The sequence below is a fragment of the Stigmatopora nigra genome, chromosome 18 (assembly GCF_051989575.1).
Source record: "Stigmatopora nigra isolate UIUO_SnigA chromosome 18, RoL_Snig_1.1, whole genome shotgun sequence".
Lineage (NCBI taxonomy): Eukaryota > Metazoa > Chordata > Actinopteri > Syngnathiformes > Syngnathidae > Stigmatopora > Stigmatopora nigra.
In genome coordinates, this window is record NC_135525.1 from 2,023,604 (window position 1) to 2,041,053 (window position 17,450).

At 40.3% G+C, this 17,450-nt stretch overlaps 1 protein-coding gene across 3 annotated transcripts in view; it reads right to left on the reverse strand.

Annotated features, from left to right (window-relative positions):
- The window catches only part of LOC144211535 (1-phosphatidylinositol 4,5-bisphosphate phosphodiesterase delta-3-A-like), a 71,460-nt gene that overhangs the window by 35,326 nt on the left and 18,684 nt on the right, over positions 1-17,450 (reverse strand). For all 3 annotated transcript variants that reach the window (XR_013329620.1, XM_077738885.1, XM_077738883.1), the window contains 5 exons: positions 16,918-17,047; positions 16,599-16,824; positions 10,105-10,306; positions 5,763-5,907; positions 434-586 (listed from right to left, as the gene is read on the reverse strand). Coding sequence is in view for 2 of the 3 variants with exons in the window: in XM_077738885.1 (XP_077595011.1) it covers positions 434-586; positions 5,763-5,907; positions 10,105-10,306; positions 16,599-16,824; positions 16,918-17,047 (856 nt within the window). In the remaining variant the exon portion in view is untranslated. The remainder of the gene's footprint in view (positions 1-433; positions 587-5,762; positions 5,908-10,104; positions 10,307-16,598; positions 16,825-16,917; positions 17,048-17,450) is intronic.

Consider the following 17,450-nt stretch of genomic DNA (forward strand, 5'->3'; position numbering starts at 1 on the left):
TCAGATGTTTTTTTCCACTAGATGGCACAGTAAATGCATTGGCTTTATTGAGTTTGTTGACTTAGACTTATTACTCCAAGTTTGCACTTTACCCTCTGACACTTCTCGACCCATCAGCCTTTCTGTAAATATGACCGGACCAAAAGAAAGGAAAGTGGACAAAGAATTTCGAGTGTTCAATACAGAGTGGACAACTAAATATTTTTTCACTGAAAACTGATCATCTGCTGTTTCCCTAAAAAGAAACTGGCAGTTTTTAAAGAGTATAATATTAGCCGGCACTTTGCCACAAAACATGCTAACTATGCTAGCAAGCTGTCAACAAAATAAAGGAAGTGCAGCTAAGAAGTTGTCAGTTAATTTAAAGGCTCAACAAAGTTTTTACTTTTGTAATTTTTAATGTCGTCCTCTTCTTTTCCGTTATTTAACGTACCTCTGGTGAAGGGAGGGTGTTGCAACTAATGCCACAAATTGGCTGGGTGAGCAAGTTGTCCCCAAGGATAGACAGCATGTGGTGGGCCATCTCTGCTTGCTGCTCAAGTGAGCAGTGGTTCTCCAGGGAAAGGATTAAAGGGTAAGGTGAAACCTAAATAGGAATTGGGAAATCATAGATCAGGAAAGAGGACAGGTAATCATACAAAGCATGACATTTCCAGTTTGTATATGCACAGTTTTAAATACATTTTCTGCCCCTCCTGCTTATTTTTGTCAATTTTTGTTCATACGTAAACTAAAGGTAAAATCCCAATGTCCTAGTAGCGGTCCAAAACATTTTGTAATCATGTATCACCATTAAAAAAGTCAAAATGTTCAAGATTATAAGTTAGGACGAACTCCCATGCCCCTCGAAGACCCCACTGAGGGTGCAGAGCTGATCCACTATTCCACGACCAGGTTGAAAACCGCAATGCTCCTCCTAAATCCAAAAATTTACCTCCTAGGGGACCCTCCTCTCCAGTACCCCGGAATAGACCTTTCCGAGGAAGCTTAGGAGTATGATTCCCCTATTATTGGAATACACTCTCCGGTCCCCATTTTTAAATTGGGGAACCCACCACCCTGGTCTGCCAATCCAAAGGCACTGTCCCCGATGTCCATGCGATGATGCAGAGGCGTGTCAACCAAGACAGTCCCAAAACATCCAAAGCCTTTGGAAACTCTGGGCGGTTCTTATCCACCCCTTTGCCTTGTCACCGAGGAGTTTTTTAACTACCTCAGGGACCTGAGAGATCAGAGAATATGCCCCAGAGTCACCTAGCTCTAGGTCCTCATGATAAGGCATGTTGGTGGAATTGAGGAGGTCTTCAAAGTATTTGGCTCACCGATTCAAAACATCTGGAGTCAAGGTCAGCAGCGGCCCATCGCCACTCTACACTGTTTTGATGGTGACTGCTTACCATCTTGAGATGTCCCTGAAGCCACCACTGTCCATGGCTTGCATGGGTTTTGCATGGGTACTCCCGTTTCTTTCAACATTTCAAAGACATGCATGGTAGACTGATCGGACACTTTAAATTTCCCCTAGGTATGGGTGTGAGTGTGAATGGTTGTCCATCTGCTTGTACCCTGCGAGCAGCTGTCCACTGATACAGGGTCTCTGTCCCCCGCCTCTGGCCTGAAGTCAGCTGGGATGGACTCCAGCACCCCTACCGACCCTATTGAAGATAAAGCAGTTCAGTAAATGAATGAAAGAACGAATATTATATCTGTGGCATGTTGTAAAGTGTCAGTTTTTTGACGCAGTCTATAAAAATCATTTAAAGTTGTGTCAATGTCCCTTGGATCACAGATATTTTTCCTTCAACTGTAAATCCTTTGTTTCTCTGTGCTTTGAAGAATGCCATGCCATTAATTTTATTATTTAATATATCATTGACCTAATTATGTCTATAATTAAATTTGATTGTCAGATTTAATTTCTTTAATTACTTCATTTCTTAGAGAAGTAAATGTCTGTCACTATTCTATTTTGTTTTGAGTGATATTTTGAGAAAACAGTCTTGTTTTTTCACAAATTCCAGTATGGCTTCATTTAACCATGAGAGGCGATTCATTTTTGATGGTTTTGCTTTTCTTGTGAATGCAGATACTGTGTCTGGGGTAACAGTCATGAAAATGTTAGAGCTGTCAATAGCACGACTATAGCATACAAGCAGAGGGCCCCAGCTTCGCCAGTCACACCTGCTTGTTTGATTGATTGGTTGATTCATTTGATGACGCACAGCACATATCAATGAACATACAGTAATACCTTCGGATACGAGCTTAAGGTGTTCCGGGACTGAACTCGTATGTCGATTTACTTGTATCTCAAATCCATCCTGACTTTCAGCTGCAGTTTTTAAGAGGAACCTATCGAGGGTTGTTTGCTTTTGCCTTCCCTTCAAAATATTCTGAAAATGATACATGCAAATGTCCTCACAATAGGATAACGCACAAGCACTTGCCAACGGGAAGCAGTATACTCCTTTCGTGTTGGTGAGCAAGCTCCGCCACGCGTACAACATTCTGCACTGACTAACGGGGAAAACAAAAACAAGAAATGCAACGCTCTGCCCAATGCTCATTGAGACATTTACAGGAGAAGGTTCCGGCGAGATGATATTCTGATAAGCAGCTTCTTGCGTAACCTGTATGCTCGTATATCATTTTTTTTCTCGTGCCTCAAGGTAAATATTTGCTCGAAATTTTACTCATCTCAAATTGCTCGAATGTCGAGACACACGTATGTCAAGGTATTACTGTACAATAGTACCTCGACATACGAGCACTCTGACACACGAGCACCCTGCCATACGAGCACCCTGACATACAATGATTTCGAGATACGAGTAAAATTTTTAGCAAATAATTATCTCTAGACACGAGAACGCCAGGTGGACAAGACATGAGAGGCTTTTCATCATTGTAGTCTTTTTTGCTACATATCTTGTGTATAACAGATATCTACGAGCACTGGGCGGAGTGTTTTTTCCCGTAGTCAATGCATAATACAAAGTGAACAACAATGGATCTAAAACAAAGCGGTGAAAGGAAGAGTTGTGCAAAAAAAGGCAAACGTTGACAATCAATATTAAGCGCAAAATAATTGACAAATATGAGGGTGGATTACGTGTCACAAAGCTCACTAGTTGTATGGTGTCACTTGGAAATTCCTTGGGGCTGGAGGTTAACAAGGTAGATGTGAATGACCTAATCCCCAAGCACCACGAAGAACTGATGACACATGATTTAATCGAGCTCCAGGAGAGTGAACTTTTGGAGGTGTTGTGGGAACTCAGTAGCGAGGAGGAGGAAGAGGGGGACCGCCTGGCTACAAATGATGTCAAAAACATACTAGCGAAGTGGCAAGTTTTCTGATTTTGTAGTAAAGAGTTACCATGACAAGCTGGCAAGTGGTTGCCCGTTATCATATTGTGAGAACACGTGTGCACATCATTTTTGAAATATTTTGAATGGAAGGCAAAAACAAACAACCCTTGATGCGTTTCTTTTATAAACTCCCGCTGAAAGTCCGGGTTGAGTCAACCCGGAGAACAAAGGTAAGAAAAAGTTTAAAAGAAATCAGAATTCAGTTTTGTGTAAAGTTATATTAAACTTGTTTGAGTGTGTCTGTACTGTTACGAGTGCATTGCCGTAGAAAGTTACCCCCTTCTCTTTGTCCGACTGTCTCTCCACTCTGCAAATTCTGTCCAATTTTAGTATACTATTAAACACATTTTATTACTATTAAACCACCAGTCATGTCTTACATTGTTAATAGATGGCAATTTAGAATAAATAAAACATTGTTTCCAATCCAATATCCTGTTTTGGTGTTTTTTCGGAGGGTTGGAGGAATTAATTAGTTTTTAGTTCAATTCAATAGGAAAAGTTTGTTTGAGTTACGAGAATATCAAACATACGAGCTCAGTCCCGGAACGAATTAAGCTCGTTTCTTGAGGTAACACTGTATTTATATTCATGATAATGAACATCTCAATTTCCATCTCTAGTCCCTTATGTACAGTTGTGGTCAAAAGTTTACATACACTTGTGAAGAACATAAAATCATTGTTCTCTTGAGTTTCCAGTAATTTCTACAACTCTGATTTTTCTCTGATAGTGTGATTGGAACAGATACTTCTTTGTCATGAAAACATTCATGACGGTTGGTTCTTTTATGACTTTATTATGGGTTAACAGAAAAAGTGATCCAATCTGCTGGGTCAAAAATATACATCCAGTAAAACGAATTAGCAATTTTGGTGACTTAGAAACTTGTTACCCACTATACACTGTGGTGATGGTGCAATTGCAATTTAGGTGCGAAAAATGGTCCACTCAATGTCCCCCGCCTCACATGAGAGAAGCTCTGTCGGAAGTGGAAGTAAAGCATCTGTAAGATAATATTGTAAGATAAAATGTCAAAGTCGCTTGGCAATTGTTTGTTCATATTGTTTGTTTTTGTAAGTATAGAAACATGATTGTCATAAGAAACTTGCTCCGGGTTTGGTCGTTTTCATGGAGACTTCACACTGATGAACCGGACTTTTCCCAAAGTTTGGCCGTTGCCATGGAGACTTGCCACTGATCAATCTGCCTTCGCCCAAAGTTTGGCCGTTGCCATGGAGACCTGTCACTGATTAATCCGACTTTGCCCAGTTTGGTCGTTGTCATAGAAACCATACTATGCCCTGTTTTCCTATATAAAGACAAACTCACTGTTCATTCGCCAGAGAGCTGCAAGAACATTTTGCTGAACAGGACTCCACTGTTAGACCTCTCTCTCTCCACTTTGCAGTTTGGTAATCCTATTTCCTATTAAATTGATCTCACTCTTTCTTAACCTGCTCCTGAAGTTGTATTTTCAGATCTATCAGCATCCTTCTGCAACTCCAGAGAAAAATAGTCCAACCCTGCTTGAGAGAAGTGGTACCAGAGCCCGACCTGTGTGTAGAGGTGAGCCCAATTACATCGAATAGGAACCTATCAACCTCTTCCCTACCACATTCTATATCCTAAGAGCCAGATTCTGCAGCCCGGGATCAAACCACCAAGGGTCTTTACTTTGGCTGCCGCCCAACTGTCATCGCACCTGACAGTTGAGCCAATGGGAAGGAAACCCAATGTAGTTTCTTGGGCCTGTGCGTGGTTGGGCCCCATGAGTGCATGGCTGGTCACCAGGTGCTTGCCATCCTGCCCCGGGCCTGGCTCCACATTGGGGCACCGGTGAACCGCGTTCGGGTGAGGGGAAAAATGCTGTTTAATTGTGATTTTCATCATAAGAGGTCTTCTGAGTCATTCTTTGTCTGGATCCTTACCTCGGACCAGTTTGCCAGGAGGGACCACATCAGGGGCACAAAGTCTCAGACAACATAACTCCTAGGATCATTGGTGTTCAGAATCTATCATATGATATGAAAGAATAGACTTTTTGGATGGAATTATAGAAGTGCCTTGTTTCTCCTTCAATATATTGAACCATCTTGTAGCTTTTGAATGTCAACATTTTTTTTGTCAATGTTAGTAATAATTAATAATTATAGTAGGATCTCCGGGATGCTCTTACACGGCCTTTTTTCAGTCAACAAGGTGGTGTGCTACTTTGAAATAATGTGCTGTTTTATAAATTAAGGTAATGCGAATGTTATTGTATTTCATACATATACCAATCAAGGGACAAAACATAAACAAACAAGCGAAAGCTCTAACTCACCATAATCCCTCCACCTACATTCCCAAAACATACATGCTTGTGGATTATTCATTTTTGCTCTTACCTTGAATGCATACTCATTAATAGTCTTTATGACTTCGAGAAAAGACACTTTGGAGGTGAACGTGTAGCCATGATAGATGACTGGCTGTCCATTTTCGCCATCCCAACAATCCAACTCCACGGAGCGACAACCATGATTCAAGGCTCTAATATGAAACAGGTTACAAAGTGTAATCTTCCAATTGAAAAAAGGTGATTAAATGTAAAACAATAAAGCAATGCAAGTTTTATTGACTAACTGAACATTTGATTTATTACAATCATTCATACCGCACCAAAGAAACTGGAGAGGTACAAAAATAAAAGTACAAAAGTAAAATATGGCCTCTTCCTTAAAACACAAAGCTATATATTAGATTCCCTAACTGGATTAAATTCTGAGATTAAAGGTTCAAGGTCGGGCCTTCCTGTGATGAGGTTGTGTTCTCTCTGTGATTTAGTATGTTTTCCTGTATATTCTAGTTTCCTCCAAAATCCCAATAAAATGTATAGTGGGATAACTGAACAATCTAAATTAAGGGTATACAACGCCTACTTCCCATAGTTAGCTGTGATAGTATCCAGCACCCCATGAACCTTAATCAGGTTAAGTGAAAAAGAAGATCAACGTTTTTGTATTTATTTTGAATTTAGAAAACAAGATTGTTCAAAAAATGTGTAAGAATCCATATAGAATAGAATTTCTATTGTCATTGTAACGGATAAAGAATTTAAATGGCAAACCCCTCAGTGCAAAAACGATCAGGTATTTTAGAAATATATGTATCTATCTTTCCTCCCTAACTCTCTAAATTGTTCAATCTTTCTCAAGCTCCCTTTCTCTTACTCTTTCTTACTTACCGTATTGTATCGTTAAATATAACCGGATATATTAAATGATTTTTGCTTTTATGAGCCTCCCGTTTGTGCGCCATTGTAACCGGATATATTAAATGATTTTTGCTTTTATGAGCCTCCCGTTTGTACGCCGTTTAATATACCCCTGCCGTTTAATATAGCCGGGTATATTAAACGGTAACTCAGCTTTTTTGGCATGATTTGTATAGTGTTCATAAGGACATAATTATAGATAAAATTCATTAAAATTCCAAGTCACACTTTATTGAGCAGTAAATAGTTTTCATCTGAGCAGTAAGTAGTTTTAGTCTGCAAACCGCTGATGCACCTTGTGGAGTGTATAGTGGATCGTACCTTACCGTTTGTGCGCTATTTAATATACCCCTGCCGTTTATTATACCCGGGTATTTTAAATGGGAGGATATTTAAACAGCAAAATACGGTAACAACTGTTTCTATCTCCCTATACTTATACATTGATACCTTGTCATAGAGAGAAATACATACAAGTATATTCACTGTCAATAAACGTATACAGGTTTTTCCTAACTAAAAACCCTGGATGACCAGTGAGACACAGGCACTCATCAAATGCCATAACATCGCCTTCAGGTCAGGGGACAAGCTACAATACAGCGCTGCCAGAGCAGACCTGAAGAGAGGCATGAAAAAGGCCAAGGAAGCATATACAAGGGAAATTGAGGAGGACTTCACAGAAAATAACCCAAATAAGGTGTGGCAGGGAACACAAAACACTACCAATTACAATGACAATAACGTGTCTGTTAACGCAGATGCCTCACTAGCAGAGAAACTGAACCGTTTCTTTGCCCGCTTTGAGACTGACAAATCAGACCGTGTCTCAACACGTCCACCACCACAGCAGTACACTGAAGCCTCAGGAACATTAAGTGAAACGGGTACTGCCGACTGTGAACACCAGGAAGGCTGCTGACCCTGACGGAATGCCTGGGAAGGTGCTCAAAGCCTCTGCTGTCCAGCTGACTGGGGTTTTCACAAATATTTTCGATTGTTCCCTGCAACAATCCATCATCCCATCCTGCCTGAAATCTGCCACCATTATACCTGTCTCTAAAAAGCCAACCCATGACAGCCTGAATTATTATAGGCCTGTTGCACTTGTGCCTGTGATCATAAAGTTCTTTGAAAAGTTGGTAACCCACCACATCAAGGATACAATCCCTCCCTCAGTTGCTTATAGAGCAAATAGGTCCACTGAGGACGCCATAGCCATAGCTCTACATACAGCACTGAGCCACCTGGAGCACCATAGGAACTACGTGAGGATGCTTTTCAGGGACTATAGCTCAGCGAACTGCAGACGGGCCTGGATGTGTACTGGCTTTAGCAGAGGGACCCATCTGGCAGTGCAGAATTCGAGTCCCAGTGTGTTACTGACAGTAGCCTTTGTTACTGTGGTCCCAGATCTTTGAAGATCTTTCACTAGGTCCCCCGTGGGGTTCTGGGATTTTTGCACAACGTTCTTGTTATCATTTTAATGCCACAGAGTGAGATCTTGCATAGAGGCCCAGATCAAGGGAGATTATCAGTGGTCTTGTATGTCTGCCATTTTTTAACAATTGCTCACAGAGCAGATTTCTTTACACCAAGCATTTTACATATTGCAGATTCAGTCTTCCCAGCCTTCTGCAGGTCTACCATTTTGTCTCTGGTGTCCTTAGACAGCTCTTTGATCTCGGCGACAGTGGAGTTTGGAGTGTGAGAGACTGAGGTTGTGGACAGCTGTCTTTTATACTGATGAGTTAAAACAGATGTTTTACCCCATTAGACCTCGTTAGAAGAAGTTAGACCTCTTTGACAGCCAGAAATGTTGCTTGTTTGTAGATGACCAAATAAATTATTTAAAAACCAAAAAATTTGATATATATATATATATATATATACTAATATTTTCAAGTAAGGGAACTTGCACAATTGGTGGTTGACTAAATACTTATTTGCTCCACTTTATATGTATGCATATGCATGTATATTCATGTATGCGCACGTGTATACATGTGTGTGTATATTTGTGTGTATGTGTGTATACATGTGTGTATGTATGTGTGTGTATGTATACAGTAATCCCTCGGTTATCGCGGTTAATGGGGACTGGGACCACCCGCGATAAGTGAATTCCCGCGAAGTAGGGGTGCGCCTTCAAAAACACTTAAAGAAACGTATAACACGTGCACAATAGCACCACCAAGCTAATGTGCTGTTCATTCAGGTGTTTTATTCCACATCAGAATGCAGGTGGTATGTTCACTAGATGCACCAAGGGATAGAGAGCATTTGGGAGGCATCAGAAAGGGCCTCACAAAACTTTACGCTTAGCTTTAGCTTGGCGAAAAGCGTACTGTAAAGCACGAGATGGACTGAGAATGGGCATCGGGAAAAGCTTGGGTTACTGTAGTGAATGGGCCAATGGGGAGTCAAGTATTCAATGAGTATTCAGCTGGCCAATCAGCTTGCGTTTATGCCCATGATGCTTTGCGCATACGTGCATTCTTTGTGTTTTAAAATTTTGTAAAATGATGCAATTACTAATTCTAATTGAATATTTTGTTTCCACATCTTGTAAAATGATGTAATTTATAATTTTAATTTAGTATCTTTATTTTTTTCCTGATATATATATATATATATATATATATATATATATATATATATATATATATATATATATATATATATATATATATATATATATATATATATATATATATATATATATATATATATATATATATATATATATATATATATATATATATATATATATATATATATATATATATGTATATGTATATATACATATATATATATATATACATATATGTACATATACATATACATTTTGCTTGGTGGTGCTTTTGTGCACGTGTTACACGTTTCTTTAAGCATTTTTGAAGGGGCCCGCCTACTTCGCGGATTCGCAGCTATTGCGGGGGGGGGGTCCGCTCCCCATTAACCGCGATAAGCGAGGGAACACTGTAAATATAAAAAAATATCAGACATAGGCATTGTCGTCATCATTGACTTGACAAAAAGCCTAATAGTCATCATACCCAGCTGCATATGACGAAATTGGATAGTGCTTCTCCACAAGTTCGCCATCCCAGGCAAGACCCATTAACTGACATATTCAGCCTTGTTAGCACTCCGCCACGATGGAAACATCGCATCACCTCTTGAGCGCCATCAATCCGGCGACTGCAAGTTTCCTCACCGATGCCAACAAGTGCCAACAATGTACCAATAGTGGTAATAATAATAGTATTAATAATAAATAAATAAAAATAATAATAATAATGAATATATTTATATATATATATATATATATATATATATATATATATATATATTTTTTTTTTTTTTTGTTTATTTTTTTTTTATTGATTTTTTAATTTTTTTATTTTTATTACATTCATCATCATTACAATAATTTTCAGGTCTTTGTATTGGTTTCTTTTTTTTCTCACCGGATATATGACTCGATGCCACTCTCACCAGTCAACTGATCCTTCATCAAATATGTATTGTGGGAAGAGGAGATGAAATAGTGCGCTAGTGGTTGTTTCATGTCTTGATAAACCCAAGCATGTTCCTGGTTAAACACAGAATTCTCCTTGGAAAGCATGTACATCGTGAAACCATTGGGTGTCATCAAATGATTGCTCTGGGCTGTAATTGTAAAAGACAAAAACATGATGCCATGGAATAAGTGAAGTTTTTTGTCAAAAGTGTTGACCGGGGCCTTTGGTAAGGATTTTGCAGTATTTTCCAGTATCCTCAGTAACGATTAAGTTAAGCAAATGTGTAATCTGCAAGTTATTGCCTTTTTAAAAAAATATTATTTACATTACAAGATAGCATAATTTAGGTTGATAAGAGTTGTCAGTGGTGTTTGTAAAGGAATTAATCATAATCTATGAGTGAAAGTCACTTGAATTATTCAATCATAGTCCAAACTGCTCATCTTCACAACGGTTGCAGAGGTTGATGAAACTTTTCCCATCTGACGTTGGGCGATAGGCAGACTACACTGCAGACTGGTTGACAGTCAGCCATACAGCACACAGAGAGAGACAATAATTCGCACTCAAAATCACCAAGGGGCCCTCGACCCATACAAATTGCAAACAATGTGTGGCGAAATTTGGGGCCACTGTCCAAGAGTGAAAACAAATGTCAAGTGAGCATTTAATTTGAAAACATTGCATTGTTATGTGTCATTCTGACCTACAGTTGAATCAGCCGCTGTGATTGTTCCTCTGTCTAGGCTACGGGACGAGATTGAACCTGCAGCGAGTAGGCATCCTTCCAGTCTCCACCACATGACTGAACCTGAGACTCACTGATACTGTTGATTAATTATTCACTAATTTGAATTAAAATTAGGCACCCCGGCGGATGGGTGGTTAGCCTGTCGCCCTCACAGTTCGGGGGTCCTGGGTTCAAACCCAGGTAGGTCCTCCTATGCGGAGTGTCTATGTTCTCCCTAGGCTTGTGGTCTAATATTCAGCGCTTTGTGTTCAATTGTTGAATTCAAATTAGCATTTAATTAGCAGCTAATAAGTCGGCCTATATCAAACTTTTTTTTTCTTTTGTCTAGTATAAGAAAAACTAATTTAAAAAATTGAGAAATTTGAGCTACTAAGACATTTTATGGAAAACATATGTGAACTACTGAGACATTTTATGGATCATCATTATCTTTTATCTTATCATAATTAGAAGCAGGTTGATAACTAAATCACTGAATGACCTATAATTTCAAAGAAACAAAAAAAATGTCGAAATTAACATTAATGGGGAAGGACATCCAGAACTGACACTTAAAATGAAGCAGCGTTTTTCTTTTAATCAATACTTTTTTCAACTTTAGCACTAGCCTATTACATTGTGTTATTCTTCCAATTGGAAGATTCTTTACATATTTAATTTTACAAATATAATTTAAACATTCATTTTCTTAACCACTTATCTCACAAGGGCCGTGGGAGGTGCTGGAGCCTATTCCAGCCTACTTTGGGGCCGCGGAGGGGGGCACCCTGGTGGCCAATCAAACGCAGGGCAAGAGGAGACGGACGCCCATTTACGCTCACACGCATACCTAGGGGCAATTTAAAGTGTCCAACCAGCCTCTCATGCATGTTTTAGGATGTGGGAAGAACCCAGAGAAAACCTACTTGTGTCTGGGGAGAACAGGCAAACTCCTTACAGACCGTCCGAGCTGGGATCGAACCCACGGCCCCAGGACTGTGAGGCCGACGCGTTAACCACGGAACACTTGGCTACCGAGCCATTTATTGGTAAATGATATTTTATTTAGTGTGTCTTTCCCAATTAAAGTCATTCAAGGACTCTCTCATTTATCCTTGAACAATTTCGGTGTTTGAAAGTAGTGGTACTGAGACATACGAGCAATGTTCCCTCTAATTTTTTGTTTATCTGGGCAGAAAGACAACCTCCCTGAGCACGCTGAGTACCAGTGTGACCAACATCATCATTGCTCGCTATGGGCACACACTAGTATCAGACCTTCCATGAGCAGGTGCATGTCTACCACACATAAATGATTTGATAATAATAAAATGTAATTATTAATATCTATGAATGGGCAGCCCGGCTGATGAGTGGTTTGTGCGTCGGCCTCACAGCTATGGGGTTCTGGGTTCAAATCCAGGTCGGTCCACCTGTGGTGAAATTGCATATTCTCCCTGCGCTTGCGTGGGTTCATTCTGAGTACTCTGTTTTCTTCCCACATCCCAAAAATATGCATTGTAGGCTGATGGGACACTCTAAAATTGCCCCTAGGTATGGGTCTGAGTGTGCATGGCTGTCCGTCTCCTTGTGCCCTGCGATCAGCTGGCCACCGATACAGGGTGTCCCCTGCCCCTGGCCCAAAGTCAGCAGGGATAGGCTTCAGCACCCCTCACAAGTGATAAAGTGGATAAAGTGGTTCAGAAAAGAAAGTAAAGAAAGTAAAAAGTACAAAGTAAAGTAAAAAGGAATGTATAAAGAAATATTCAAATGCAATTAAAACGGACACGGGTCACCGACGGCCCGGCCAACGCTCCAGACACGGACCGCCGAAGTCTCGGCCGACGCCGCGGGTAGGGGCTGCCGAACACCCAGCCAACGCTGTGGGCAAAGGGCACCGAAACTCCGTCCAATGCCCCAGGTAGGGGCCGTCGAAGCCCCAACTGACACCGCGGGCATGGGCTGCCTAAGCTCCGGCTGACGCCGTGGGAATGGGCCGTCAAATTATCGGCCGATTGGTAGGAAATTGGTAGGGAATTTAAACTTCTACTTCAATAGACCCTTGCAGCATCTCCTGGCCGCCCGGAAGCTCTATTTTTGGATGAAAATGATGGCCACCTCCCCGCTCCCGCGACTTTTTTGTCGTGCGAAGTCCTCTGTCTTCTACCATTTTCCGAGTGGCAAGCGGAAGCCAAGTGTCCGGCTTCCGCTTGCACGTATAAGCATGTATTTTCACTTTTTATTAACTTTTTTCGAGAAAAAATCTGCGATTCAGTGAAGCCGCAAAAGTTGAAGCCACCAAGTGAGGATCATAACACAGATGTCTGTAAACGTAATCTAGTAAAATAAAATAATATAAAATTCTCCCGGTTACAAGGTTAAAATTGAAATATGAAATAATATATAGTACAATAACAATATTCAAATCGTAATATTATATCAAATTTTGTCCATGTTAAGTCTGTTTGAGCACAAAGCAGCTCGTAATGCTAGGTTTTTACGATACGTGAACCGGAAGTTGTTTGGTTTCAAGGGTATCAACTCTTGGTGACCTAAAGTCTTGTGAGCACATTACTCATCTCATCTCATCTCATTTTCTGAACTGCTTTATCCTCATGGTCGTGGGGGTGCTGGAGCCGATCCATGCTGACTCTGGGTCAGAGACGGGGGACTCCCAGAATCGGTGGCCAGCCAATGGTAGGGCACAAGGAGACAGACAACCATGCACACTCACACCCATACCTAGGGGCGATTTAGAGTGTCCAATCAGCCTACCATGCATGTTTTTGGAATGTGGAAGGAAACCGGAGTATCCGGAGGAAACCCGGACCCAGACAGATCATGCAAACGTTACATAGATAGGGTTACATAGACATGACCTGGATTTGAACCGAGGACCCCATAGCTGTGAGGCCGATGCGCTAACCACTTGCCCCACCGGGCCGCCCGGAACACAGGAAGTTTTGGGGTTTAACGCGCATCAACATTTGAAGTTGTAAAGTCTCTGGGAGCACATTACATTTTTCGTAATATTGGGATAAAGTCAAAAAATAAAATATGGTTAAAAATGTTGCATTAACTATTTTAACATAAGTGTAAGTGAAAGCTGTTCGGGATCTGCGGACATCAACTTTGCTGGCGTAAGATTGGTGTGAAAAAAATAGATTTTGGAAAAATTTGGGAGGGTTATTTAATACCTGATAATAAAACGTAGATGAGAACGACTTAATAATGTTAATATCGTTAGTTTTAAAGATTGTATGCTATGGTGTGCCTTGAGATTTTTCAATGCAAAAAGTGTGCCGCAGCTCAAAAAAAGTTGGGGAAATCTTGAACTATACTACTTACTTTGTTGACTATTTTTTTATCTATTACTTATTAATTAATTATTTATTTATGATTACTTATTAATTGATTATTTATTTATGATTACTTTATGTTGATTATCTATGTTTGTTAGTTTGTTGTTCACTTCAAAGACTGAGCAAGTGGTGCATTCTCAACAACTTGAGAGTCTCTAAACCATGGAACTCATCCTGGACTTCAGACGGGACAAGGCCGCTCCGCTCTGCTGATCTCACTTGGACTATTTATTATTTATAACGTATTTATTGATTATTTATTTATTATTTGATGATTATTTATTTATTATTTGTTAATTATTTATTTATTATTTGTTGATTGATTATTTGTATGTTTGTTTATTTGTGAAAGCTTTAAATCTGATTATACTTGTGTAATGACAATAAAAGCATTAAATTCAATTCAAGGTCTTATGTGTTCTATGTCTGTTGATATATTCTGTAATTTAATTCCTAATAATACAGCTCTTCATGGAAAGCATAAGTTATGGTGCTTTAAACGGAATCAAAGACTTAGCTACGCAATTAAAAGTATGGTCTGGTGTTCACTGTGCAATTTCTTATAGGTTTGTTGGTAAATTTGGTAAATGGAAGAGTTTAGTTATTTTCTGTTCTAGTTTTTCTTTCAACTTTATACTCCTTGTTTATTTCATTGGATATTGTATTATTCCAGGTCTATAGCTCTGTAATTGATAGTTTGATTCCAGGTCGGTCCTCACTGTGTGGAGTTTGCATGTTCTCCTCTGGGATGCATAGGTTTTCACCGGGTACTCCGGTTTCGTCCAACGTCACAAAAACATGCAGCGTAGGTTGGTTAAGCATTTTATGTTGAGCTGGGGAAAATATTTTTTGTTAACGATAATGTTAAAAACTTTTGATGAAAATTCAAATTTAAACTGTAATTACACCACCCGACTACCACAGAGAATGAGTGCGCTGATGCGAGATGAACACTAGTTTCCAGACCAACATTTAGGAAGAAGAGGATGATGGGGAAACGTGCTTTTAGCATTTTAGCAATAGAGCATGAACACAAAAGGACAATAAAGAGGCCACAAGTTTCAAATTTGAAACAAAAAAGATGTAATAGTTATCCTGTTAATTATCCATATCGAATGATCTTTTTTTAATCGTAATAAAAAAAATTGTCACATCATCCAGCTCAACCCTTCGTAGAAGTTTGAGCATGAATGGTTGTCCATGTATATGTGCCCTGCGATTGGCTGTCCAGCGATTCAGGGTGTCCGTCGCTTAGTTCCCCTACATCAGTGATTTTCAAACTTTTTTGGCCACCGCCCCCTTCACCGCCGGGCCAAAATGCCAACGCCCCCCTCTTTACCCCTTTCCAACGAACGAAGCTTAAATAAATAGAAGACAGGCGCCTCAGATATTATTCACTAATTTCGTTTCTTTTAATAGACCAATGCGCAGTTCACCTCGAATCATAAAAACTGATAGCTGATGCATTAAGCCGGTCGCTGTGCGCATACGTCTGTGGTTAAGCGTTGCCGGCGCGCTATTGTGTGCTCCTCTGCGGCTGACTGGATGGTGGTGGTTTCCCCAGTCGCCTGCATCGACAATAAACTCGCGACAATTAGTGATATACGGTATATGCGCGCTGCTCGTGAGCGCTCGAGCAGACAACGTTTCTTGTTTCAATAAAGCTTGTTTTTTGACGACTTTTTATTACAGACAATCAATTTTTCCGGTCTTTCTACAAACACCAACGTCACATTTTACTGTAATTGCTCCATCGCCCCCTTCACTATTTCAACGCCCCCCATTCGCCTGTTTATTCGTCAGCGCCCCCCTGAAAGTTCACACCACCCCCCGGGGGGCGGTACCGCCCACTTTGAAAACCACTGCCCTACATGGTTGGGATAGGCTCCATGAACCTTGTGAGGTTTGGAAAAGTAAAGAATCAAGATTGTGATAGCGGCCTCGTGGTGTGCAGGTTCACTCGCCTGACTTTGATGCGGGTAAGCGCAGACTCGATTCCCGCTTGGTGCGGTATGATTGGGAGAGCAGATGGTCGTTTGTCTTTCTGTGAGCCCTATGACTGACTGGCGACCAATCTAGGGTGTAGTCTGCCTTTCGCTCGAAAACCCTTTTGAGGATGCGCGGTATGGAAAATGATTCAGCAGTAGTTCATAATCAACTGCACTCTTTTGCACGGAAATTACGGCAACTAGTAGTTGAATCAATGTTATATGGTTGAAACTGTGAGTTATTTAATTGTTCATAAAGATGTGTAATCATTGTTAATTAGTAATTTATATAATCAGTGAAATTTACCAGAGTTCATAAATGCAACATGGATGACTGAAAGTAAAAGTTTAAAAGCATACCCCATTCATTAAGTTCATAGGTGATAATTAGGCTTTGGGCATGTATGAATGAAGAATCCTCTGCTTGATCATTGAGGAAATGCTGCAGATCTGCAGCTGACAGGACACATCCGTTGGAAGAATAGAGCATAAAGACGGCATCCAGCTCAGGTCTCCGCAGCAATTCTCTACAGAATAGTTCAATTTCCTTATGTTCTAATAGGCCATCAGATGAGTTATCACATTTCTGTCCAAGAGAGAGTACAATACAATATGTAAATGTTAATAATTGTGTTCATTAAAAAAAATAGAAATAATATTAAACGTGTCAGTTACACACTTGGAAAAGTTCCCGGGCATATTGATCATTCAAATCAATATTGATCATTTGTAGCAATAACTGCACTTCTTCATAGCTCATCTTATCATCATGATTCTGATCAGCCCAACTCAGCTCAGCCTGGATCCAGGTAACAAATGTATTAAGGATCTTGTCACAATCTGGTAAAATTATTTTCCACATAGGGGAAAATGGTAGGGGCGAACCGGAGGTTCGTGCTTCGGCCTCACAGTTCAGAGATCGAGGTTTCCATTCCAGGTCCAGACCTTCCTTCGTGGAGTTTGCATGTTTGCTTCTGATGGTTTTCTCTGGGTACTCAGGTTTTCCTCCCTTATCCCGAAACCATGCAACGCATAGTTGAACACTTTAAATTGGCTGTAGGTATGCATGTCAGTGTGCCCTGCAATTGGCTGGCCACCAATTCTAGGTGATCCCGGCCTGGTGCCCAAAGTCGGGTGGGATAGGCTCCAAGAATACCCCCCCCCCCCCCGACCCTTGAGAGGTTAAGCGATACAGAAAATGAATGAATAAAG